This window comes from Amia ocellicauda, chromosome 5 (genome assembly GCF_036373705.1).
Source record: "Amia ocellicauda isolate fAmiCal2 chromosome 5, fAmiCal2.hap1, whole genome shotgun sequence".
NCBI classification, from domain to species: Eukaryota; Metazoa; Chordata; class Actinopteri; order Amiiformes; family Amiidae; genus Amia; species Amia ocellicauda.
Genome location: NC_089854.1, coordinates 4,750,182 through 4,777,277, shown reverse-complemented (window position 1 = coordinate 4,777,277; position 27,096 = coordinate 4,750,182). Strand labels below are relative to the sequence as shown.

At 47.2% G+C, this 27,096-nt stretch overlaps 1 protein-coding gene across 2 annotated transcripts; it reads right to left on the bottom strand.

The window, feature by feature from the left end:
* Positions 1-6: 6 nt before the first annotated feature.
* Positions 7-25,377, bottom strand: mapk14b (mitogen-activated protein kinase 14b). Of its 2 annotated transcripts, none has more exons than XM_066703405.1 (12): positions 25,175-25,377; positions 15,039-15,168; positions 13,269-13,327; positions 10,879-10,990; positions 10,752-10,781; positions 10,220-10,267; positions 9,176-9,290; positions 8,497-8,568; positions 6,123-6,202; positions 4,004-4,082; positions 3,717-3,890; positions 7-2,760 (listed from the first exon to the last, which is right to left on the bottom strand). In XM_066703405.1, exons 1-12 carry the CDS (start codon positions 25,288-25,290, stop codon positions 2,693-2,695), a joined length of 1,083 nt encoding a protein of 360 aa, XP_066559502.1. In that variant the 5' UTR covers positions 25,291-25,377; the 3' UTR covers positions 7-2,692. The 2 variants fall into 2 exon arrangements, with proteins under 2 accessions (XP_066559502.1, XP_066559501.1); XM_066703404.1 differs by lacking the exon at positions 6,123-6,202 and adding an exon at positions 5,216-5,295 and having other exon boundaries at positions 25,175-25,376.
* Between the last annotated feature and the right edge of the window lie 1,719 nt (positions 25,378-27,096).

Below are 27,096 nucleotides of genomic sequence, written 5' to 3'. Positions count from 1 at the left end.
CAAGTCTGAAAAATAATTGCCTTTTATTTTTAAACAGTGGTACTTAATAGTTACTCTACTTTTTTATTTATCTGATCTTGTATAGTGAATTGTATAAGTACACCCAATAATAGTCTTTACTTCTGCATAATAGAAGTGTATTCCTTGTTCAAAAAAAAAAAAAAAAAACTACAAATTGAAACTCTAGACTACAGCAGTTCCTGGCGGTCACAAAAAGGATTGTTTTGACCACATCTTTGTTTTAAACCTTTGTTTTCCGTCACAGATCGCACAATGTGGCGCTAATACTTTCAGAGTGTGGGGGATGTGGGAGTTAGTCCGAGTCGGGTTACGAGTGATATTATTCTTGCTTTGTAAAAATGAAGATTTAGAACCGGCTGAATCAAAAACAGGCACTTTTTGCAGCCACCCAGGAACAACAGACTCCAGAGCACCTCACACCGGGATATAAATATGTCCGAGTCTAACATTGTCCTTTCCTTTATTTTTTTTACCACTGTAATGATTGTGTGGTTAACATTCCCCTTCAAAATCCTGAAAACACGCACACGCACACACACGCCGAGACACATGCCTGTTGACAGATATTGCTTTATGGAATCAAGTAATACTATACCATGAAAACACAGTAATAAGAGACAAATGAACAAACACACAAAAAATGCTAGAACTAATATATTTATGTACATCCTGAATTATCATGTGTATAAAAAGTTCTGGTTCGGGGGTTTTGCTGGTTTGAGCTTCTCTTGTGGCCGCAAAGGAACAGCACCTTAAAAAAAATAAATCCTGGTCCTGAACTGAACGACGGACACACGGCTCCTCCAGGAATAAAAGCGTCATCCACTACTGCCAATCAAAACTGATCAGGAATCGGTGCAATCGAAAACTCCCTCAGTACGGACATTTTTACACTTTTAAATATCGTGAGACACCTCTCTTGGGTTTGAGCTCGGTCTTCTTGCAGCTGGTGCACGGTTTATGAAAGTGCGCTCAGATCAGATCAGCAATATATGGTGTGTATAGATTTTGCATGTTTTTCATATAAAATGTAGAATTTTCTCCTTAGAATGCATTCAGAGGTCTCCTATGCGAGGTCAATTTATGAAAACAACGCTGTCTGCTAAAGTAGTCGGGCTTTAGGAAGAACGAGTGGAAAAAAAACATTCTTGCATCCCATTGAAAAGCCTCAGTAGAGGATGAGGGCACAGGAGATGAACGAGGAGGATGTTGGGCAGAATGGATGATAAATGACAATATCGGACTGAAGGAGAGAGAAGAGGAGGGGCAAGACGCACGATGCTCCTCACGCTCAGAAATGCAATATGGCAAGAATATTAAGGCAAACTAACACCGTAGAATCAAACAAATCGTGACGCCCGAAGCTCACAGTGGAAAGCTGTGCTGAAATAAAACCCAAGGTCCGGGACAGAACCCAATCGCCGGCGTATTGCTGAAGGCGTCAGGTTGAAACGCAGCCGGGATGCACTGTGGTAAAACACCAACCCCGCAAGGGATGGTTCGACACCCCCGACCTACACGAGAGTGGTGGTTGACCCCTGGTGGGTGTCGCTGACCGGTCCGTCTGTTGTGGTTAGCGGGCCGGGCGGGGTGGCAGCAGGGAGGCGCAATGACTCGGGGCGCCGGGAATCTCTTGCAGGGAATCGGCGGGTTCGATCGAGAAATGAAAGAAACTGAAATCCGTTCCCGTAGGGCCATGCCTCTACCCGCCCTACATTACGATGCATCACGCTTTTAGACTTTCGACCGACACAGTGCGGTAAGAACTGGCAGGAAAAAACCTAAACATAAAAAACAAAATACAGGAAAACTTTAATTTAGCCGTGGGTGTGAGAAATACAATAGTTAAAAATATAATAAAAATGGAATCTAAAATCATCTATCATACAGTATACAAACAACAACACAGATAAACCCCCCCGCCCCGGGGAAATGAAAATGAGCCGCGCGACGGCTCTCTTCCGAGAGCAGGGCTGTGGAGGGGTTCGAGGGGCTGCGGCTCGCTCGAGCGCCGGGACTGGGGGTGGCTGGTTATGGCTTACGGGTCGAAACGCTGACCAGTGACGGGGAGCGCCTTTGCATATAGTTCTCATATTTACATCAGACTGGGTGCATGCTTCTGGATCTACAGAGATACATTTATATCTGTGTGTGTTTAAGCGGGAGTCCAGCTTTATTGCATCACCGATCTGCACTGATGCGATGATGCAGAGGATTACAGCCGATGGCCGGAGCCCAGGTTACAGTTACAGATCAATAACTGGGAATCTGAGCGGCCGGATCACCCAGCTGACAGACGGGCCTTTCTCTATAAATACACGTAAAAAGGTCTCTATATATAGTTACTCATTCATAATATAAGGTAAAGTCTGCTTTCGCCCTCTATCTTCAGAGAAGCATCACGTTCTCTCTATACCCCCCCCCCCCCCACCCACCCATGAATATGACAGGGGAAACCTCAGTCCCAGTCCTGAGACGTCAGCCAATACTGCAAGCAGGAAACAATCATTAAAAGTTGTACAGAAAATAAAAAATGCTATTGCCCCTTTTATCCCACAGAGAACCCAGCACTGAGATACAACAGGCACTTGAATGACATTTTCCAAACGCAGGTCCGGTGACGGAGCACATCCTCGCAGTGTGGCGGTGGGGGGGGCGTCCCGCTCCGCCCTCACGACTCCATCTCGTCCCCGTCGAAGACCGGCGGCTCGAAGCTGACCACTTCTTCATAGGTTAGTCCTGAGGAGAGGAGGGGGGCAGAGGACAGGACAGCACCGTTAACCGGTCGGCTCCACCTCCGAGGCGTCGGAAATGGACCGATATATAGACGGGTGACAAATTAAAGGAAAAACCTGAATAAATGAGTGGAGGAACATAACGAATGCAGGCGCCTTCAAGCAGGTGTACTGTATGATACAATTAAGCAATAACATCCTATCATGCTCTGTGGCATGTATACAAATGCTGAGCAGACCCAGTTGACCTCGATTTTGGATCAAGATGGCAAGAGGAAAGGATCTAAGTGACGGTGAAAGAGGGGGCATTATTGGGGCACGAATGGCAGGAGTTTCAGTCACTCAGACGCTCAACTGGCTCGTGTTCTGGACAAGTGGGCGAGTGCATGTGTGGGACACCAAGAGAACGGGACAGGCCTGACTGCTGGACCCCTCTGTTATGCTGTGGGGGGCATTACCCTGGCATGGTTTGGGTCCACTTGTCCCCTTAGAGGGAAGGATCACTGCAAATCATTACACAGTTATTCTGAATGATCACCTTTATCCTATGGTGACATTTCTCTCCTGATGGGAGTGGTCTCTTCCAGGATGACAATACCCCCCTCCACAGGGCACGAGGGTCACTAAATGGTGTGATGAGTATGACAATGATGTGAATCATATGCTATGACCTTCACAGTCACCAGATCTCAACCCAATTGAACACCTATGGGAGATTCTGGACTGACGTGTTAGACAGCGCTCTCCACCACCATCATCAAAACCCCAAATGAGGGAATATCTTCTGGAAGAATGGTGTTCATCCCTCCAGTAGAGTCCAGAGACTCGTAGAATCTGTGCCAAGAGCATTGAAGCTGTTCTGGCAGCTCGTGGTGCCCAACACCTCACTGAGACACTTTATGTGGGTTTGTCCTGTCCTGTTTGACCCGTCTGTATACAATTTCTTTGTTCTCAACTCACGTTTCCACTCCTCGATCTCCAGCTCCCGGCTCTCGAAGCTCTGGTCATAGGGCTCGGCCTCGGGCTCATCGTCTGGGTCGTGGTACTGGGCGAAGTAGGCGTGGGCTAAGGCCTCTGCGGCCGTTATCCGCTTGTCCGTGTCCAGGACCAGCATCTTCTCGAGCAGGTCCACCGCTGCGAGGGGAGAGGGGAACAGACGCCGTTTCACAACCACACTTTCCGACAACACCGCGGCACTGTAGCGCACAACGGACTCGAGAGAACAACGCAAGCGGCCCGCTCCTCACCCAAGGGGTTTGCTCCGATGAACACGTCGGCGAAGTCCCTCTTGGGCATGTGCGGCAGGGAGTTGATATAGTTCCTGGCCTGCAGAGAAGAGGTTGGACAAAACCCAGGGAGTTAAACAAACCGACTGAGACGGAAACAGCACCGTGCACAGCTCCAGTCCAGTGGCGCAATACTCAACAACTGTCTGTGTTACAAAAAGCAGGACTGGGGGGGCATCTCAATGCTCCCGATTGGCTTGTGTACGTAATCCTACAGGTCAGATATGTTGGTCAAACTTATTATGAACGTTTCAGTGTGTTTTTGCCAGATTCCAGCTCTACACAAAGGTCCTGTGCCGAATGTTTCACAATTGCAATAAAACCCTGGGAGAAACCCTGGCCCAATTAAAGTCAGAGTGAGGGACAGAGACAACAGGACAGAGAGAGAGATTGCGGCTGTAGAGGGAAAATGACAATAGGTTCAAAGAATGGATGTTGTGGAAGCTGTACATCTTATTGTGGTTTTGTAAGTGGCTTCATAATGGAGCACTTTATCAAATAAGATAAGGCTTTACATGAGAACCATGTGGAGTTGGGTTTATGCAGACGTTGGCATTGCAAAGCCAATCAGATCGTGTCTGCCGTTTGATTGGCTGGTCTAGCTGGGATTTGCATATCGACAAGAACAGGTACAACATGTGGTGTCCCTTAACTAGAGTGAGTAAAACATTCAGGTATTTAGTAAGTTAAGTAAAACACACTTCTGTGCAGACAGGGTGGGAGGGGAAATACTCTGCTCGGTTCTCGCAGAGGGGTTTCATGCCAGAGTCAGTTCTCAAAAGCATGCGGTCGAGGTGTGCCCCCCTCCACTCATTAAAAAATAAATCCCAGGAAGCACCGCCAACAAAACCAACCGCAAAAAGCTCAAACTGATCCGATTCCTCCAAACGAGACCCCGTACGCCTGAAGCGCAACACTCGAGGTGGAATCATAATCGAAGGACAAAGTACGTCTCGATTCGTAACCCAGTCTCTGCAGCTGCAGGCCGGGGCTTGAGACGGTTGGCAATTTCCTCTGAGCGAACGCCATCTTGCTAGATTGTTCCACCCCACCCCCCACCCCAAAGCTACAAAAACAAAGTAAACTGTCCCGGCTGGTGCTTCCAGAATCCCCCCCCCCCGCCCCTAAACCGCCCCGGGTCTCCGATGGGTCTCCGCGGTGCAGGTTTCTCACCTCGTGGCTCGGCATCCTGCTTATTAGAGACGCAGGAGGGGTTCCTGTGAGTCGCATTATCTGTTGTAGCTGGTTTATATCTTTAAAACCCAGGTCAAGGGGGTTATCGGCACACACGTTAAAACAGGCAGAATGCAAAACAGATTTCTCCCCAAATCCCCCTGTTTTTTTTTTATCTGGGTTCAGCTGGTGCGATCGAGTTCCAGTATTAAAGAAAGCAGAAGGGGGTATCGAGCCGTAGCGCTAGGTGTGGGTGCTGGGAAGGAAGAGATATGGACAGGAAGGAGAGGAGCAGAGAGGCTGTGTTGTGCAGGCAGAGTTAGGACAGGCGGTGTCAGGGGAGAGAGGACACGGGCTTCAGTGGCAGGGGAAGTGCAGAATACAGAAGTGGGGAAGGAATGATGTTAGTCAACCAGGAAGTCCCAAATTAAATAAAAACACACAGGTGACGTCACTTAAGACACGGCTGGAGAATGAAAGAGGATGCCACCGATTTAGACTTGTTCCAGCGTCGATTCTGGGGAAGCCAGGGAAGGGTCTAGGGATTTTTTTATCCCTCCAAGAGGTTAGAGGCAAGATTTTTGAGCCCCCACCCCTCTCCCTCGCTCCTTCCCTCCTCCAGCCAATCAGAGTCCTAGCACGCTGGCCCCAGATCACGTGGTCTTATACAAACCGACCAACTGGCTCAAAGAGTGCGTATAATCCCTCCCCCCCATATGAGTACACAAACATCAAGAGAAGATGGATGCAGTTTAGGGCATGCTAGAAGAGCAAACGGAAGATTGATAGATGAGCAAATAAGTCAATAAATCACCAGGCCTTTCACTACACAACAACAAAAGGGCTGGGGGGGGAAACCAAGGAAAACTCAAAAGAAAGAAAAATCAGGCAAAAACTGAAAACTCACAGACTCTGAAGATATTTTCATCAAGAGCTCGGGCTCTGGTGTTCCGACGAGCAGCATAATTAGCTTCAACTGATCAATATCTATCAGACCAACATAAAGGAAAATGCTGGGAGGCTCGGGAGGGGCGAGCGGCGGCCCAGAGTTGTGACAGAGCTGACACTCCTGCAAGTCCCACTCGGGCAGCACAACGAGGAGGACTGTTAGACGGTCCAGAAATGCATCTCCTGTGCTGGGTTTAGTAACACTGCCACTAACTAGACTGGATGTGGCTTTAGTTTGCAAAATAAAAAATATCCGTTAAGTGTCAAAGGCGACGGTTAATGAAGCTGTTAACAAGCCAGGGGAAGCAATCGATAGCAATCATGGAGATATCATCTACAGTGCCAAGAAAAGCAGTGTCCAGTTCAAATCCTGTGATGAAAACCGCTTCCCTTTACGTTCTGCTCCTGCCACACAGTATGAAGAGAAATGAGAAACCAGGAGTCGTCCTCCATTACTGACCGACTCGTCTGAATTGAACGTTTTCAACAACATGTCCAGTAAAACTCCCAAGTGTCAAGAACTGTCACAACTCTCACACTTCCACCAAGCTTCAAATTAACCAAACCAAAATGAAGAAATCATAACAAAATAACCTGCAGACACTGTCCACACATGCTCGAAAACTCAAATTATACTCATGCGGCTGACTTTGGTTCTAACTAATGGATATGAAAATCATATACAATATATATATGATTTTATACAAAAACAACAGAAGAATATGAGGGTTAGTCAGGAGGGAGGTTAGGGGTTAACAGCAGAATGGAAGGTTAGCACCAGATGAAAGGTCAGAGGTGAAAGGTTAGAGCAGGCAGGTCTGTGGTGCCATCCCAGGTCCGTCCCATGCAGGAGTCCAGCACGCTCGGCACCCCCGTCCCACCACACAGGAGCGCTGCAAGCCAGGGGTTATCTCAGCCATGCACAGAGCAACACAAACCACCCGGAAACCCCAAACCGAAAACACCCGAGTGACCGAGGAGGACGACATATTAGAGCAGGAATCTAGGTGGGCATGTAGTTGCCTCGTTTTCACATAGATTCAGTCCGTGAGGCGTTCATTCGAAGGATTGTTTTCAGTGAATGTGGAAAATGAGAAGCCTGGCGTGATAAACCTGACTGAAATTTATAAAGAATGAAATAACTGTGGGGCATACAAAGTAAATGTCACAGCGACTGATCTCTGAATCGCCTCGGCTGTGCTTTGTTATGGGCTGGAGTAACAATTTTACACTGTGCCGAAGGACAGGTGTGCAGGAGGCGTCGACTCGAGGGCTCTGGCCACACAAATCAAAGGGAACACAATCGCACAATCCCGAGAGCATCTTCTCGGTCCCCAAAACCCCTGCACCTCAACCCCTTCCACGTCTTTCGATCGGCACACGTGATTTAGTGCGCGTTCAAAATAAATGGCCCAGCAATCACGCTCAGAAACCGCAGTCTCCCGTTTACCTCAGGTTTGCACAAACTGATTTGTCAAAACTCATTTTCATCTTTACAGGGTTTAGATATTGACAAGATTTGTGTTGGTGCTCTTGCTGGTGGCATGTTTTGTACATACAGATCAGTGAGGGGCAAAGGGGCTCATCAGAGTTGGTGCAAACTTGGGGTGAATAGGAGTAAAGACAGAAATATATACAAACACCCCCCACCCCCAATGTTCGGAATCGACCCAGAACACACCATGCACTGGGACGACACACAAAGCACAGGCCGGAGGGTGTACGTCTGTGTGCGTCTGTGTCGGGGGGTGTTTCAGTCAAAAATCTGCACCCCCTCCGACACACACACACACACACACACACACACACCGGAGAGGAGTAGCACAGAGCTCACAGGGCGTTGGAAAGCAGAAAAGAACACACAAAAGCAATTCTCGTGAACGTGGAACAAATCACCAGAGCGGAGAGGCACTCTGACAGCGGTGCGATCCGGCAGCTGTTCGCATTGTTATTTTTAAAGCAGCAATCATTTTTTTTAGGCCACTCGTTGTTTTGAAAGGAGCAGAGAGAAAGAGGGGGCCGGGGGGGGTCTGCAGAGAAAGCAGGAGTCTGTGCCGTTACCAGGCAGACTGGATTTCTCTCTCGCTGAAGGAGAGGGTGTCGCTGTCTCTCCGATCCGGGGACACATCAAAAGCCTGAACTAATTAGTGGCCTTTGTTAAGAATTCTCTCTTCGCGTGTGATTGAAAAAGCCCCCGTCTTCAGAGACGTCCCCGGCAAACACAGGGCCTGGGATTGTCGAGATTGGGAGATGGGGGTCCCTGGAATTACGTTGAACCGGTCTCAAGACGAGCTATATCTAAGGTATTATTAAAAGAGGGATGGAAAGGATACGATCTGTGCCAGGAAACAGCGTCCGTCCGGTCAGCAGCTCTGCCATGATGCACCCCACGGACCAAATATCCACTGCAACACAAACAGAGGAGACGGCATTACACAACAGCTCCCAAAACACAACCCCCCCAGAGAGAAGAGGAGAGCAGCGTAACAATCGCCTTGAACCGAATCAAACAAATTTCATCACAAACAAATATGCAAAAAATAAATGTGTTTATTGCTGCTGTTTCATTTAGTTTCCTTTGTTTTGTTTGAGCAGCGCATTCACAACAATAACAAACGTGTCCGACTTCTCCCTGTATCATGATCCCAATTTACTTATTTAGACAGAGGTCTCATTTATTTTTAAATACACCCAGAATTCCACTACCCAACTACTCGTGCCCATCCCTGATCAATATCACTATCGAATCGCCCATCACACGACATGGTTTTGTTGAACGCACTGAGCCGGCAGATCGTGCATCACAGATGACTGAACAGCTGCAGCCAAGTGCTGTCGGACATGAAGACGGACTCTGTGCCCCGTCCAGATCGTGGGACCCAGGTGAGGTCTTTCATGACCAAAGACACACTTCAACTGTCTCTGCAATCAGAGACGTCCGTTTAGCTTCTCATAGTTCGGTTAACGTTTCGTGTTGGGGTGGGGGGGGGACTGTGCCACGGGGAGCCGCACCTGTCATGTTGTAGTGCATCCAGTTGAGCATGATCTCTGGGGCCCTGTACCACCGTGTCGCCACATAGCCGGTCATCTCATCGTCCGTGTGGCGCGCCAGCCCAAAGTCCAGGATCTGGGGGGGAGAGATGGGGAGAGATGGGGAGAGATGGGGAGAGATGGGGAGAGATGGGGAGAGATGGGGAGAGATGATTGTGAGCCAAGCAGGAAACAGGAAGTGTCACAGATTAATTCGCAACGTCTTCCAGACTGTCTTTTACAGAGACTTATTTATTTATCATTTCTCTGCAACTTGTGTAGCAGGGGTCGGTGGACAGTAAAGTGGCGGCTTTATGGATTGGAAACTAATACTTCCATGGAGTTTTATGTGCCTTTCTTATGTCCTTATGTCGCATAAAAAAAGTAGACGCTGAAACTTACACGGACATGCCAGTATTTTCAGTTTCTTTTGTCATAAGGCTGCTATAAGGCTGGAATGTCCTACTGAGAGACTGAGGGACCTGAACCTTTTCACCCTGGAACAGAGGAGACTACGTGGGGACTTGATCCAAGTCTTCAAAATCATGAAAGGCATCGACCACATCAAACCAGAGGAGCTTTTCCAGATCAGCAGGGACACACGCACCCGGGGACACAAATGGAAATTGGGCTTCAAGGCATTCAAGACAGAAAACAGAAGACACTTCTTCACAGAGAGTCGTCACAATCTGAACAAACTCCCCAGCGATGTGGCTGAAGAGACAATTTGGGAACATTCAGAAACAGACTGGATAGGATCCTTGGATCACTCAGTTATTAATGGACACCAGACGAGCACGATGGGGCGAATGGCCTCCTCTCGATTGGACACTGTCCTATGTTCTTATTTGACTTTGAAAGACACACAAGACCGTTTCCAGGTTGGCCTGAGCACCAGGGGGTTGTGGGCCGTGTGGCTGGCCTATGGTGGGGTTGTGTAGCGGTCCGTCTCTCTCTCTCTCTACAGCGGCTGGACTCCCCACCACGAGAGAAGAAAGAGCCCATGGTTTTCCCAGGTTTTCTCACCTTGAGCTCACAATCCTCATTGACCGCCAGGTTGCTGGGTTTCAGATCCTGCGGGGAAAAAGAGGAGGACAAGTGAAACGTCTGTGTGTGCTGGCATCGCTCCCCCCACCAAGATAACACAATTACTCCTCCCAACACACAAATTAGTCCAGTCATAAAACAACCGTCTGAGACCAAAGCTCAATCGAGTACTGACGTCACGCCGAATATATTCTCAGGGAAAAAAGGCAGGGCACTGTTGACCTAAATTACCTGGGGGGGGAGCTGTCATCCAGTATCAACAAGTCCGACCTTCACAAACCAGGTGTCCCTCATTAACCGAACACTGACACAAGGACACTGAACAGAACACAGCAGAGAGCACCCTGGGTAACGAACGGACGGGTGGAAGGGAACACTAGTTTCACATAACGATGCTCCTCGTTTAAAACCTGCCTTTCCCCCCCCAAATTAAAATAATCACGGCCAGTTCAAACTCCCCATAGCAGGTTAGTGACGGGCCGTTACACAAGCAGAGGGAAGAGACACTTACTCTGTGGATGATGTCTGCCGAGTGGATGTACTGAAACAGAAGAGAGAGATGTTAGAAAACGTTCTCCCAGGTTTCTGCGGCACACAAGCTCACGATGGCCGGGCGGGGGCGGAGGGGGGGTCCGTACCTTCAAGCCTCGCAGGATCTGGTAGATGAGGAACTGCACGTGGTCGTCCGTGAGCTTCTGGCACTTCACAATGTTGTTGAGGTCGGCGCCCATCAGGTGAGTCACCAGATACCTGCCGATCACAGGGCCAGGGACAGCGTCACGCCCAGGACACGGTTATCAAATCGCAGAGAAAGTGTGCGATGATAATAATACACAACAACTAATCATGAATTAGTCATTCGAGAAGGCTGAGTCAGTCAACAACTGCTACTGCTGAGGGATGTCAGGGGCAGAGCAAGGCCAAGAGCCAGGAGCCTCCACAAAACGAGGCCTTCATCTCAACCTCGCTGTCCCATCTCCCGGTCTTTAAAGCTGTACAAACCCCGAACAGCAGGACACAGGATCGAAATCCCTCCAGCAGTTTTAAAATCTCTCAGGCCAGCACAGACACAAACAGACACTCTCTCTGGAGATGCACCTATCGCTATGATTAGCATGAATTTGCATGAATTAAAAACGAGCAACGGACCTACAGAACCAAGGAACTAGTCACCCCTTCTCTCTCCTAATCTCAATCCATTCGTATCAGCCCGGCCACATTTTAAAGGCGGTTCTTTCATCAAAACAAAACAAAACAAAAAACCTTTCACTTCTGCAGCGACTGCTGAAGCCCCCGAGGGGGAATAAACCGGTTTCACAGCCGAGATACCCTGTGCTTGACACTAAAGCATCAGCACTGCTTGTCACGAGAGGAATGCCATCAAGAAACTCAATACTGCTGCCGTAATGGAGCAGAAAGGGAAGCTAATGGCACGAGCCCTAATTCGAACTGCTTTATTCCCCCCTAAACCACACTCAGAAAGGAGGAGAGAGAACAGCCTGTTAGTGCTTTACTGCCTGTCCCTCTCACTGCATGACTGCTCGTTGCACCGGGGCGGGGGGGTCTGCAGACTTAACTAATGCGTATGTTATTAGACTGATCATTTACTTAAACCAGCAGACTGTCTTTCTATCTACCCAAATAGTGCACCTCTCTAAATACGCCCGCTAATCTCCCCTGGGTGGGCTCCAGAGGTCCCACCGAGATATTTATATGGGGTATTCTTAGCTCCCGTCTCCATGCAGCTTTCTCTGCAGCTCAGGCCTGTCCGGAGCCGGGCTCGTGTCATCTATGCATCTATCGATCCATTTATTTTAAGCCTTTTTCTCCCCCGCGTCCCCCACCCCCCGACAGTCCAGCGCTGGTTCCCAGGCCCGCGCTCCTCCTGGGGTCGACAGGAAGCTCTGAAAGCCCTGCCCGGAGAGGAGGGGAGAGGCAGGACAGGCCCACCCAGCTGGGCTTGGACTCCGTGTTCCCCATGGCCAAGCGGTCAGCAGGCACTGCGGGCGGGTGAGAGTCCAGGGCTCAAACCAACTCCCACTCCTCCCCTCAAGGGATCCGCTTTACGACTCAAACTATTTTGGTAGCGATCGGCCTGTCGGCGCTCCTCAGCCTGTGTAGGTGTGTGTAGGTGCACCGGCTCACGTAGGTGGTGCACACGTGTGGACGCATGCAGTGCCGAGGGGGAGAAATCAATGTGAAAAGAAAAGAAGAATCCAGAACCCTGCCCTATTAAACTGGCACCCCCTAGGCTTGAAGTTTCGTTTTACTCATGCACGTTATAAAAAAAAAAAACTTGTTGCAGGCCAGCAAATCTGTGCTGCAGAGTTAGTGCCTGCTTTAACAGACACACAAACTTAATTGTTTTTAAAGATTTAGTTGTTTTTACACCACTAATTGTTTAGGGTTTTTTTGGTTTAGTTTTGTTATATTCCTTTGTCAAATACATTGACCGTTTTGGATTTAATTTTAAATGCATTGGACCTTTTTTGTTTGTTTTTTATTTTTACCTTTTTAATTGTTTCTTTATTTTGTCCAATGCATTTTCAGTTATTTTCAATGTATTTGACTTTTATGTTGGTGAGCAGTTTTGCTTTAATCACATTTGTTTTGTTGTTTTGGGCACGTTTATTTGAAGTTAATTGTTTTGTTTTTCGTTAAAATCACAAAGATTTTAAAATTTTAAGTGATTTTAAGAATTGATTTTAAAAGATTTTAATCATAAGTATTAAAAATTTGAATTGTTTTTTTTATGAAAATGTAAAATACTATACCAAATAAAACAGTATTTTAACAGACACACAGAGACACACACAGGAAGCGCCTGGCATTCGAGTGGGTGCAGAAAACAAACACGAGCCGCGCAGGCCTGGCCAACTGAGCGACTCGACCGCTGGCCTAGAATGGGCGGCCGGCCTGAGTCATCACGCTGAGCAGCAGCTTCCTGTCACCGGCACAGCAGCAGCCAGGGAGAGGCCACACACAGACACAACGTTCGAGATCTTGCGACCAGGCGGGGGATACTTACACATCGTTGAACTCCTCCAGGCTGGTGGCAGGGGTGAACACATCCAGCAGCCCAATCACCTGAGACACAGAAAAACGAGGGTGACTTTAATCAGCGAGTTCATTTAATTCAACCGGTGCCTTGGCCCCTTCTCCCAAGGGCAGCAGGAATATCTTTTTTAAATGCAGATAGAACATAAAAGTGTCGAAAGTCACCGAGTTCAGAAGGTTACACATCAGTTACAATGTATCGTGCATTTCCCATGGCAAACATGTCTGTATGCAACAGTGTTTTTATTTTGAATGCCTTTTGGCACGGCTGTCTAAAATCCTGACAGCACAGGATTTACCACAGCGTTCACAGATGCTTTTCATTTTAAGAAACTACACAGTAGCTTAACGGCCGCCTGCGTTTTTATGTTCTTGCCGTTAACGGTCTCTCTGTGGCGACCGTCCGTCGGGCGTCTGCTCACATGGGAACGAATGCCAGCGGAGTTAGGCAATCGCTACCTAGAAATGACGGCCGTGCGGTGCGAGACGTATTTCATGACGCATCGTGCAATTTCTCTTTTAATCAGAAATCTCTGGGCTGTATTAGAAACCGGAGAAAAGGTCCAAATATCAACAAATCCATAAACTGCACGTCAGGAGCCTGTCAGAATTTCTGAACTAGCCCCCTCGGGTTGAGAAACTTTCCATATGCAAACCCGTGCCCCAGCCTGCACACAGAGAGTATGCACAACTTGGCACCTCTGCACATCCCTCCCAAACGAACGCAAGCAGATGGAGACTCTGGGCTAGTACAAGAAAACAAAACATCTAGGTATGCAAACTCTCACGCCTCTCAAAAATATACCTGGCAGATGTTTATAAAAGGAACTGGGCTTCCCACAAAGATAACTACCTCGATGCCAAGCACACACATTTGCATCCGGCAGCTCAGTCTAGTACCACACGCAAAGTCTGAGGCCGACAGCCAGGCAAGAGGCTGTAATTTACACACAGATGCCAATTTTAAAATGATAGCTGAACAGCATCTACAAACAAGTGACTGTCTTTAGCTGGCTTGTGGGGGGCGAAGGAGCCAGTACAACAGTGCCAGGGTCACCAGGGTATTCACAGGCCCGGGGGGGGGGAACAGCTGCCCACCTACCAAGGCCCAACCTCGCCAACGCAGCCTCTCAACAAGAGTGGAGTAGGCACATGCAAGATAAACGGCCTTGAGCACTTTCGCATTCAGCATCTTCCGAGTCGTAGCGAGGCAACGGGGGTAAACAAACTACAACCCCCCCCAAGAAACCTCCCTCAATCTCCAGTGTCTAAAATGGACAGAAGCTTAAAATGTCTTCCAGATTACAGTTTTGTTTTAGGGCGGAGGGGCTGTTTTGAATCACTTCCTTTCTAATACAGCTACGCAGAGATTCAGGGTTTGCAAACAAGCAGGATTTCATTTGATTCAACTTTACACACAACTGGCGCTTCTTCCTGCAGCTCCAAAAATCTGCTGAGCCAAAACAGCTCTCTCTCCACGTGGGAGAAGAGAAGGGCTCTCAGGACACGCAGGGAGGGCCAGCAGGGGAACAATGCTCCTCCAAAAAGCAAAGCAAAACACAAACAGTCCCCTCACACGCTCCCAATTAATTCACATATAAACATGAATCTTGGATTTGTCTTTTCAACCCTTTGGCCAACAACAGCTGTCAAAGACTCAAGACCTAAAACATCCTTCCCCAGCACAGGAAAACAGACATCAAAGCGGTACCAGGAGAACCCAGACGAGGGGAGGACTCACGTTTTCATGCTTCATGTGCTTGAGGAGCCGCAGCTCCCTGTACGTCCTCTTGGCGTGGATGATGGACTGGAACGGCCGGGACAGCTTCTTCACCGCCACCTTCAGCCCCGATTTCACATCATACGAAGAGCTGGGAGGGGAAGAGAGAGAAGGATTGTGGGACTGGGTTTTGAAGGAGGGGTTGGCAAACACCAGCCACTGAGACCTCCTCTCACCTGAGAAGGCAGGAGAACATGACATTTATCAGCTTTATGAAAATCAGCTCGCCGTTTATCGGAGAGCCTAATTCTGTGCTTGAAATGATTTCCTAATGTCTCTCTGGTGGAGAAAATCTGACGGGGGAGACCAGCAATAACATTTTTTCATTTTGCCCACACAACACTGGCTTTGGATCAAAAACGCACTTAATGCCGTTGTGTCTTTTGTTCTCACAGACATACAACCAACATTTCGATGACACAAACATTCATCAAGTGGACCTGATTGCCAGTGCTGTCAGATGTGGGTATTGCTGTCAGCATCAGAGGAAGATGACTTGCCAGGTGATTTGATGCACTTTTCTCAAACTAGCATGAAGAGCAAGTGCAGGTTTGTTTCCAAGCGATACAGCTCCAGATGTTGCAATAGCTGAAGCAACTAGCAATGTCTTTTTGCCACCTTTCACTCCCTCTACTAAAAGGCTACACATTTTAAAAAGTTCTCGATTCATTTTTTGGGGTTGTAGCAATCTCTCTTTTGCTTTCCCTTTCAGAATACTTCAGCAGTCTTTAGCCACATGCCCATCGCTCTCTATTGCCGTGTAACTAGGGCGTGACATATCGGAGCGCTGATATCGGCCTTTTACAGAAATATCTGTATTCCACTGATAATGCACGGATATATTTTCTCAAACTATTGGCTAAATATTGTCTTCAAATTACCATAAATCCTTCATCAGACTTCAGACAATAAATACCCGTTTATTTGGTTTTACAGTCGTTATTATAATGATTTACAATTATTTTTTTAACAGTTATGGTGCTTTAGTTTTCTATGCAAGCTTCCGAGTCCACACCGACTCTCAGCACAGCGGCGCTGCGCACACTACTGAGCACCGCAGTGAAAAACACACCCACTGAGAAACACCGGGCTCATCAACCAATAAAAACGTGTTTTAATAAAACCCTCATAACCAATAGAAAGTTTTTGAAGGCTGTGCTGCATTTGAGTAGCCATGGTTTTGATTATTTTCATGACTGAAGATGACCGTATACTATAGCATAGAGGGGCATTTTTACTGAAAAGTTAATTAAATCGCTTTTCAAAATTCACAATAGGAATTAAAATAAAGAAAACCAGTAAACGTCTGAAGATGTTGACTGGATATCGGCAAACAAAAACTGTCTCCAAATGACAAGCTCAGATCCCAGCAAAACATCTGAAGAAAATGAGTGAAAAACACACATATTGTTTTATAAATATCATTTCAAATGTGTTTTGGCTGTGATTCGTATTGCAATACATTTAACATGCATATTACATAAGTTTCACTTTGGGAAATTTAGCTTCCCAATTATCGGTATCGGACACAAAAAACCTGCATCGGTCGGGCTCTATGTGTAACCAGTTTGCACATGAGCATTTTGGTAAACAAGTTTTCATTTCTACATTTGGTTTCAGTCATTCTTCTGAAAGGGGTCAAAGTTCACACCAGAGGCACACAGGGCCCATTTGAACAGAGCTAGAAAAATGCAGAGAAGCATAAGGCTATGTTTATCTCAGCTCTGGCACTCTCTCTAAAACACTGCAATAAAAAAAACGGTACATTGTGAACTGTGCTCCCCCTCCTTACATTTTTATCTTTAGCAACATCCACTTATGAGACTGGCAGAAATTGTTCCTTTCCCAAGACTCATCTGCTCTGAAGTTTCAGCTAGCTAGCCTGGCTTCTGGTTGCAGGCTCTAGTCCCATGAAATGGACTACGGATGCAGTCAGACATCACCGACTAAGAAACGCCACAATGTGCAAACTGGCATCCTCCTTTGGGAAATTAACTCCTACACGAACACTTACTCACAGCCCAGAAACACGAGAAAGCCCTCTGCTCCCAACACACAAATTCCCAACAACAGCACGCATGTCTGAAGCCGGCCCAAACAACTCCTTTAAACACTTTTATTTGACACTTTCCTCAGCTGCTTGGATTTTATAATCAACAGTGACAGTGTATCGGTCTGAAGCGCCAGTTTAGGGCTATGAATCATCATTCGATTTGCGTGGTGTCTGTCCTTCTAATATGACAACCCTTATTATGCAATTACAGTACAGTCAATTGCTTTCTCTAAAGCTGTCCTGTTCTGAAGATACAGGAAGGAAGCTATCAACAACATCGCACATTAAAACCTCAGACATTAGGCGATACATGACTTTTGGACTTGGTCTGTGTGCACAAGGAAACCCAGATTAATCCCTCCCCTTAATATGTTCACCCATCTTAATTTAATTTCCTGTTCTGTTAAGAGAAACAAGGGCCTCACGGCAAAGACACTACTGTTGTGGTGATACGGTCGGAACGCAAACAGGAAATCAGCCGAGACTGATCTGATTTCGGCCGAGCCCTTATAGCGAACACCTACAGCCCAGATCAAACGCACAAGGGTGGCGATGGAAAAAAAAATGCAATTAAAATATACAAGGGGGAAATCAAATCATGTAAGTCTTAATGAAACAAAATTAATTACACTGGTTTTAAAGTCACCAAGAAACAGACACCCACACTTGCACGCAAAACTTGCAGGGAAATGGGCCGGTGGCCAGCAGGGCAACAAGGGGGAGGGTTGGAGGCTCGAATTGCATGATTGGTGCAGTCTTAAAAGCAGGGGGGATGAGAGAGAGAGAGAGAGAGAGAGATAGAGAGTGTGCAGCCCTAAAGTCAGTGGGGTCATCGTTTCAGCTCGGGAGAAGCACAGACAGCGTAGAAATACCGCCTTTTGTCCCACTTAACTCCGACTCCAGCAGGAGGAAGATATTAATACCACAGAGGTGACAGAGCTGGCTTCAGCGTGGCCGGGATCTGTACGGTGGCACCGGACGGAGGCGCAGCGAAGTCCCTGGCACACGGAACGCGTCGACACCGCTCTCGCTGTTGCCAGTCATCTCGCAAGAGTTATGCAATCTCCCGGAATTACTGGCAACTGCATACGAGCAGACGTTCGTTTTCTCCGGAGGGTTGTATTTCTATAGGCTGTTTCTGCAGCTCTGTGGAATGAAGTTCTGCTTTCTCTTCCCTCTGTTCAACCTCATTACCCTCACAGACAATACCCATAAATCTGCAGTTCTGTTTTTCAAGCAGATATTCGATTTACAGAAATGGTGTCCAGCCCATAGAGAAACCACTGACATTTCTCAGTCCCAAGCAATGCCTACAATCTGACTGAAACTATTACTCGGGTTAAAGGAAGTAAACGGATAAATCAGTTGTCAATCACTTCACTGAAGCAGCAGCGGTGTCGAGTCGTGCTCAGGGCTCTGGACTAGTCGTGGGTTAAATCCCAGGTTGGGGACACTGCGGTACAAATGAGTAATTGTATGTAAAAATAATGTACAGTATTGCCGTAGATAAGGGTGCCTGATAAGAAATATTTCGTAATTAAGTAGATCTAATCGAGAACTTACCTGGCAACTTCAATAGGTTGCCTGCTAGACTTTGTGTCTGCAATTACCAAACCAAAACAGACAGGCCCGGTAACAAACATGAACAGAGACAAACGCCCGTGAGTTGTGGCGTTTTAATCAGGAAAGGATCCTATTTTTAATCAATTTCAGCAGTCAGGTGTGTAACAAATCATTCCAGCGATCTGCAGTTTATCTACCACACATGAACTCATTGATAGAGATGTGTCCATGCAAAAACCCTCACAAGCAGCTCAGTTATTAGGCTTAAAGGATCAATTGACCAGGACAACATCCCTGCCCCCGCACAGAAGTCTCTACATATACAGACAAGAGGGCAGGATAGTTACCACTGATTTATTTAACAGTGCCAGTGTTGAAATAATTAAGCAAAACAAAATTCCTACAGAGTGAACAAGTTTGTGCCTGTACAGTTTACAAAGCTAAACACTTGGATCTCAAGATTTCCACTTGAAACATGTCTGCATACGGCCAGGGCGGGGGTCTGCTGGTACACGAATCTTACTTTATTTCACAGACAGTTCTCTTCTCACAGAAAACACCTGGCAGTCCAGGATCGCCGGCCACAGTGTTGTTTACAAATACTCTGCGATTGTGAAAAATCCCCTTGAGCGCCTGTCGGAGTTAATACAATAATACAATCTCATCAAAGGTTTTGGCACGACAGACAACGCCGAAGAGAGGGGATCTGTAAATGCACTGGGGGAAATTTGGGAAACATTACATATGTATTGCACCACATAAACGGCATATTAAGAACATGAATCGGACTATTCCAGCCGTCAGTATCGAGGGTGGGATATTGTTGTAATAGTGAGAAGACCAAGGGAACTTGCAGAAACGCACGGGTAACAGCGGAGATGACATTAAGTCAAAAACAGGTGTTCTGAACTTTCTAAAAAATGTCTCGCAATAATAAATTCCATATCTGAAAAAATCAAAATAAATTAAGCAGGTCTATTGTTAGATATTAGGTCACAGGAATACCAGACCTTAACTGAAACACAGGTGAACTTCAAACACACCGTTACTGCTCTCTGGTTTGCAGATGGAAGCGAGCTACACACGCTTACTGAACGGCATCTACTGAATATCAGGAATATCAGGAATTCCAACCCACACAAGTAATTCATTAGATCTGCTGCAGCCTCTAATATGCCGAACACACGTGCCATATGCACCTACTGAATGCCTGCCCTGGACGGAAGAACCGTGCCATTAATTCCAAAGCCCGGTTTCTAGTTTCTAGGCAGGTTTGTCTCTACACTCTCTTCCGGGACAGCTTTTTTCCCCAAAAGCGACGGTGTTTTCAGAAAACGAGAGTTCTCTGCTGTGTAAATGCTGCCCGTTTGGCACAACGAGGTAGGAATTGCGGCCCCACCTCGAACAAATATGTTGACAGGAAAACAATGACCCCAGCCTTCTGCCCGAGCGCAAACTAACAATGCCATGAACCTGCCGCTTCGAAGAACACAAGAACAAACAGCAGAATTGAATACCGCTCCCTGACAGAGTGCCAAACACACCCTTGCTTACAGGAACTATTTGGACGATCGTTCTGTCACCCTGGCTGGGATCCAAAGGCCGGATTTGTGCAGGGCAACTCACAACGCGGCAAAAACACCGAGTCACTGCAGGCAAGAGGGGAAGAACAACCACCCTGCCGAGGTGCTCACCAGGAGCTAGGCTGCGATCAACACACCCCGAGACAGCCATCTTAAACAGATCGCATTTCCAGGCCCGGACAACCACACTCGAATCTCTACCAATCATCCCGACTCTGAGCACCTACAGGGGGATGCGTTCTGACTCCTGTCCTCTAGAGCAATTCCTGTTTTCACGTTCTAAAAAAAGTGTTCCTGCAAAACCACTTCACTGATCAGGATTTCGCTGGTTTTTGGCTCACAGCTGTGGAGCCATATTGTTGTTTAACTCTCAAAGGGAAGGAAAACCTGAACCGTCACCCCCCAGGCTTAGATTCCTTCCAGAAGCTGCTCAGGTCTAGGCACGTCTTGGCCACAAAGCCCTTTTTCTCTCCTCTAGCACCACAATGAGTCTATCTTTCCCAACGAGCAGAAAACTTGACTGGTTCACGCTACTAAATCGTCCATTTTAATTAATAGGTTGTACTTGTTTTTACTCCCACGAATTCCAAGAGTATAAAGGAAAATTTCGAAAGTAAAAACACAAAATTTATATGCTCAATCTTATATATAATGTATGCTAAACACTCATAGTTATAAAAATAAATAAAAGCAGCCAGGTTTCTGTGACCCCACCTCATTAAATCCGGTCTTTTACAGGGCAGTTGGTAATGCACCGAGCTTTTAGGGGAAATAAAGCATGACTAATGAAGTTGCCTAGCGTTGCATTATGAGGGCAATGTTTTTATGCCCGGTACTAACGCTGTGTTAATAGAAAGCAATTTAGTGGAAGCTACGCGTGAGCAAACATTCAGATGGAGCCATTATCAATCCAAGGTCCCTCGGCACATTCAATTAGTTATTAACACAAACAAACATCCCCGCATCCCCGAGAGTGTTTAATTTTGATATGGACATGATTAATGAATTAACTAATTGATGAAACCGCCTTGTAGTGTTACGTGTTGAGCGTGCGGAACTTGCTTAGGAAAATCACACATTTTTTTTTTTTTTTTTTAATCGCATCCAAACGCACAACATGAGAGACTTGCTTCTGTGCAGACCGGGCAGCCTCACTTTCCATGTAGGCATGCGTTAGATTTGGAGTCCGTTCTCCCTTGCTTATGGAAGAAAACTGCTTCCATTAGGAGAGTATTTATTTGAAATACAGATCTCCAGCTCGGATGGCCTCCCTCTCCGCAGTGACTTTCCATTCCTCGTCTGTAAACAGGAAGTGATCTGAAAGCTACATGCAGGAACAGACTGACCACATCTCCCTGTTTCTTGCAGAGCACTTTCAAACAATTTCTGGGTTTCTAAACAGCACAGCATTGCATAAGGAAACACAATGTGCCACGTTATTACAGCCTCGCTCCCGTCCACACACTCGAGAGGCCGGCACAACCTGCCTCGTAATATAAATAATGTTCAATCCCAATTCTCTCGTCCCCCGTGGTTTCCCTGTAATTTCGGCCGGCACGTTAATGTGACCGTGCTATTTCCTCATGATGAGAGCCCTGTACTCAGTCAGTTCACAATGACTAATGAGGCATCTCCTGGAAAGAACAGCAATATTAACAAATCCTCAGCTGCAAATCCTTCCTTGCCATCGTTTAACACACTTTTTGCGCAAGATCCCAAAGTCATGGTGACCCAAAGTTTCGTTTTCAGGTTCTGTCACCGGGGTGAGGTGAACGTGGCCTGTGCTGTTATTTGGTGGTGTGCAAAACGCAGGAGGTATAACATGACCAGGCTCCTGTAACCTGTTATCAGGCTGCAATTACCAAACACAGAGTGCACAGCTTGTTATTGGGGAACCAGAGTTTTGCAGATCAATGAGGAAGTTGTGTGAAACCTACAGTGCCGAAATACCGGCGAGCTCCTTCTCCCAGCTGGTTTCACTGTCCCGACGCAATCTGCGGTTCTTAAATGAGATAAAAACAATGCACACACTCGGTTTCGGCCTCCCACTGAACAACTAAACAGCCACGGCGGGGAGATAACTCTCTCCGGGCCTCGGTTTGTGTGCATTTACAGGGCGGCTCACAGTTGAAAGATTGGTAAAGTCAAGCAGTGCACAAGAAAGGAGGGGGTGGCATCATCTGGTGGTGATATAATAAGATTGCCCGCAAGATAAGAGCAGAGAGGTGGTACTGAACGGTGGTACTGAACGCGGTGTAAAGAACATTGAGGCAGAGACTTCAAAACAAAGACAACTCAAAAAGCAATATAAAACTAAAGATAGCTATCGTTCAGTTTTGTTTTTAACCCTAAGTTTATGAAGGACTTCCCCTTTTCTCAACCACAATGCATGAACATGTCCCAGGCACAGTGGCCACATATTTAATCTGCACTGTACGTGAAACTTCCTCCAGCCTGGCTCCTGGCCCTGCTAGGCCAGGCTTCCTGTGACACGGCCCGATCTAAAAACGTTCTCCGCTCTACGGCCCTGGCATGCCTTCCCACCGGCTCCCTACGCACGGACACCTGCTGCAACAAGTCAGCGTGCCAGTGAAACACCCACTCCCCAAACCCCAAATGAACTAATAATAATAATAATAATAATAATAATAATAATAATAATAAAATGCAGGTGACAGATCTGGGACTATTCTCTTATCTCTGCCCCTAATATAGCAACTAAGACGTTTCCTTCATGACGCAGCCCACAAACATTTGGTAAACAGAATCCAGGTTATACCACTGCAGATGCTTCATTAACACTTTTTTTCTGGTAAAAAGATAAGCTGCCAGTGCCATTTTGAGTGCAGAATACCACTGTTGCTGTGAGATAATAAGTGAATGCATTTTCTTATTAGTGCTAAAACAGTACAGAACAGAGGGCCAGCAAATAACGACTGGTGGGTTTCTGTTTTTAACCGACTTCTGTTTTGCATGCTATCTTGATCCGCAGGATTGCAGGAACTCACTGGACACTAAAACGCACAAATATGGGTCTGAAGGTTGTGCACAAAGGTGTCGAGATGTGTGCCGATGAACAACTTTCTCAAAAGAGGTGTGGGAGAATTGCTCAAGAGCCAAAGAGACAGAACAGGTTCACTGGAATAATCATAAAGGAATTTGAAGTTGTGCATGTTGGAGATAAATGGAGGCTACATCTGTGTGTGTGATAAGACTGTGGATCTATGCATGCATGCAAAAAACAAAAAGGGGATTGAAGCAGGTCCAGTTATAATTGTGTCTGATACAAAGTGCAGCAGAGTAAGAAATGTACTTCTGCAGCGTCTGTGATCCAGGATGATTTATCAGACAGACCACAGACTCAAAAACTTCACAAAGCTGCACCAAAAACATTCCCCACCTTTTGGAAGTTAAGGCTGGAGGGCTGGGACAGAAAATAACTCTGCGTTTGCTTGAATAACCTTAACAGACAAAAACAACCTTTCATCACTGCAGAGCAGGTTTTTCCGACATCTGCAACCCATTCTGGAGAGCCGCTCGTCCCGAATAAGAAGCTCTGTGAACGGGAGGCCAATCCTGACGGTCCCACCTAATCCTGCAGCCCTGAGTCACAGCAGGCAACACCGAGGTGATGTCATGATGTAGTCTGACATCAGCAGATGCCTGCAGCATGCACAACAGGGCCGGCCACACAGCTTGGGCCGGGGGTTCAGGGGATTTCTGACCGGGGAAAACACCAGAAAACAGATTCCTATAAGCCTGTTTTCATCTGAACTGGACACATGTGCAAAAACAGAAAACAGCCCATTATAGTAAGCCAAAAAAAAAAGGTGCAGCTCTATGTGTGGGGGTGGAATGGTGTGTTCATGTTAATAAATCCGGATATGGTGCTATAATAAAAACACAGACGAGCACTGGTGTAGTTCATTCAATACATTTGTGCAATAATAAATCGATACTGTCTCAGTTTCCTGCCTCGTCCAAATGTATAAATAGAGACACAGCCACTGTATGCTGGTGTGGTTTGAAAACGGCTCTAAAATACAATTCTATAAATAGATCCACAGCATTAAACCTCATAAAACCACCATGTAGGCGAACAACCAGCACCACAACAAAACAACAACAGGTGCATGACGCCAGCATTGTGTTTTCTTGCAGAGCTGCGGTCAGGCTGCTGCCCTGGCCGGGATCATGTGCCAGTCATGAGCACCCGAGAGAAAGGAAAAGGGATAAAAACAGCCACTCGGCCCGTCCACACAGGGCCTCTTATCGGGACGCAGTTGTTTGTTCAAGATAACAGGGAGCTGCGTTTCAGTGCACGGGTGCAACCCGTCCTGTACCGGAAGATAAACCCGGGACGTCGTAAATAATAATACTGCGTTTTTAATAAGCAGTGCAATGTGGGACAGAGCTGAACCTGCAGGCTTGTTTGAGGAGTCATCTGCCACCAGTTACAAGTTGCAACCGAAACAGCGGCGACGCTCCAGCCCAGCCGCCGCGCAGCACCGCAGCAGCGGGCCGAGCCGCACCACACGTCCCGGTGTACCCGGGCCTCGCAGGGCCACAGGCTGGCGTTTCACCGTCGCGCCTGCACGCCAGGCAGCAGAGACCGCAGCGCCGCTGCACCGCGCACGAAGGAGCGGGATTTGGGGAAACACTGCACGATGCAGAGCCGCCCGGCCGCCGACCACAGACCGACGGCAGGAGAGGGAGGCTCTTGTTTGCGCAGCTTGAGATAGAAAGAGGCGGCGGCGTGAGAGCCCGGTCCCCCTCTCCGCCTCTCCGCGGACGGGCCTGGCTGCCCGATTGAGCAAGACCGCGCCGGCCTGTGCAGCCGCCCCTGCGCGAAGCAACGCGCCGCTACCAACACAGCGACATAAAACCGTGCAATTTACCACACTGATCCGTAGGCCCCGGACCCCACCGGGGACAGGCTCTGGTACCGCTCCGGAACCTCCCAGATGGTCTTGTTGAGCTCCTGCCGGTAGAAGGTGGGTCTGTCGTGCGACATCGCTGCAGCCCCGCGCGACTCCCGCACCGCTGTCCGCAGCTCGCGCGCTGGCGCTGGATCCCGCACTGTCGCGACTGAGAGCGAGGCCGGCGCGCCCCCGCTGCGCGCGCCCGCCCGCCGCCGCAAAGTCGCGCCTCTCGCGGGAGCAGCGGGGACGAGCCTCTGCGCGGCGCCGGCGGGGGGTGCTCTCGGCGCATGCGCTATCGCTGGAGCTGCGTGGCCGATGAGGGTCGGTGTCGTGCTCGCCTGTAGTCGGGCAGTGAGGGTGTAGTTTAACATAAGAACATAAGAAAGTTTACAATCGAGAGCAGGCCATTCGCCCCATCGTGCTCGTCTGGTGTCCATTAATAACTGAGTGATCCAAGGATCCTATCCAGTCTATTTCTGAATGTTCCCAAATTGTCTCTTCAGCCGCATCGCTGGGGAGTTTGTTCAGATTGTGACGCCTCTCTGTGTGAAGAAGTGTCTCCTGTTTTCTGTCTTGAATGCCTTGAAGCCCAATTTCCATTTGTGTCCCGGGAGCGTGTGTCCCTGCTGATCTGGAAAAGCTCCTCTGGTTTGATGTGGTCGATGCCTTTATTGATTTTGAAGACTTGGATCAAGTCCCCACGTAGTCTCCTCTGTTCCAGGGTGAAAAGGTTCAGTTCCTCAGTCTCTCAGTCGGACTTTCCCTTCAGACCTGGAATAAGTCTGGTTGCTCTCCTCTGAACTGCCTCTAGAGCAGCGATATCTTTCTTGAAGTGTGGAGCCCAGAACTGCACACAGTATCCAGATGAGCTCTAACTAGTGCATTGTACAGTCTGAACATGTTTGCCTTTTTTATTGCTTCCCCACACTGTTTGGATGGAGAAAGTGAGGAGTCCACATAGACTCCTAGGTCTTTCTCATGCGTTACTTCATCTAGATCTGTACCTCCCATAGTGTCATTATAGTGGACATTTTTATTACCTGCATGTATTACCTTGCACTTGTCCACATTGAATTTCATCTGCCAGGTGTCGCCCACAACTGAATATTATCTAAGTCCCTTTGAATAGCCTGTGCTGCTGAGATTGTATCTGCTGAGCCACCTATTTTAGTATCATCTGCAAATTTGACAAGTTTGCTAACTATCCCAGAGTCCAGATCATTAATATAGATTAGAAACAGCAAAGGCCCTAGTACTGATCCCTGTGGAACTCCACTAACAACCTCACTCCAGTTAGAAGCGACTCCTCTAATCGACACCCTCTGTTTCCTAGACATCAACCAGTTCATAATCCAACAGGACGCATCAGTAACTGTTACACACGTTAGCAGCTGTAGTGTAATAGCAGGCATGTTCAAGGTAGTAAGTAGGTTACTATAATTATATCAAAGTGTTATTATTATGATTATGATACAATGGAAACAGCCCCAGGCTGCTTTTATCCCTTTATAATATGCAAATACAAGCCCAATAGGGAAAAGACAAGGTGTGGTAGAAGGCAGTTTAAAAGTGTCAAAGGGGAACAAGAAATGAGGAAACTAGAAAACAGGACCATGGGTCAAATATAAGGTTGTGACACTTCTGTCCCTTACAAGTTAAAATTGTAAATACTTCATAATGTATAGTTTACTATGGTACATTAATATGGTTAAATAAGGTAAAGTGTATTTTGGTGTACCATTGGAAAAGCACTATATGATGATGATAATCATATAATATAATGATAATATATAGTAAAGTGTAGTATCGTTAAACATTAAAACGTGATAAAATATGGTAAAATCGATGGTAAGAACGTTTACAAATACAGTAAAATATGTTACACAAACACATAAACC

What these genes read in the sequence shown, in the direction of transcription:
- mapk14b (XM_066703405.1), bottom strand. Translation starts at nt 25,290, where the DNA reads ATGTCGCACGACAGACCCACCTTCTACCGGCAGGAGCTCAACAAGACC. An exon ending in GATGCACTACAACATGACAG is followed by an intron (nt 8,569 to 9,175) that starts GTGCGGCTCCCC and finishes TTTGTGTTGCAG; the next exon opens with TGGATATTTGGTCCGTGGGG. An exon ending in GGAGATCGAGGAGTGGAAAC is followed by an intron (nt 2,761 to 3,716) that starts GTGAGTTGAGAA and finishes TCCTCTCCTCAG; the next exon opens with GACTAACCTATGAAGAAGTG.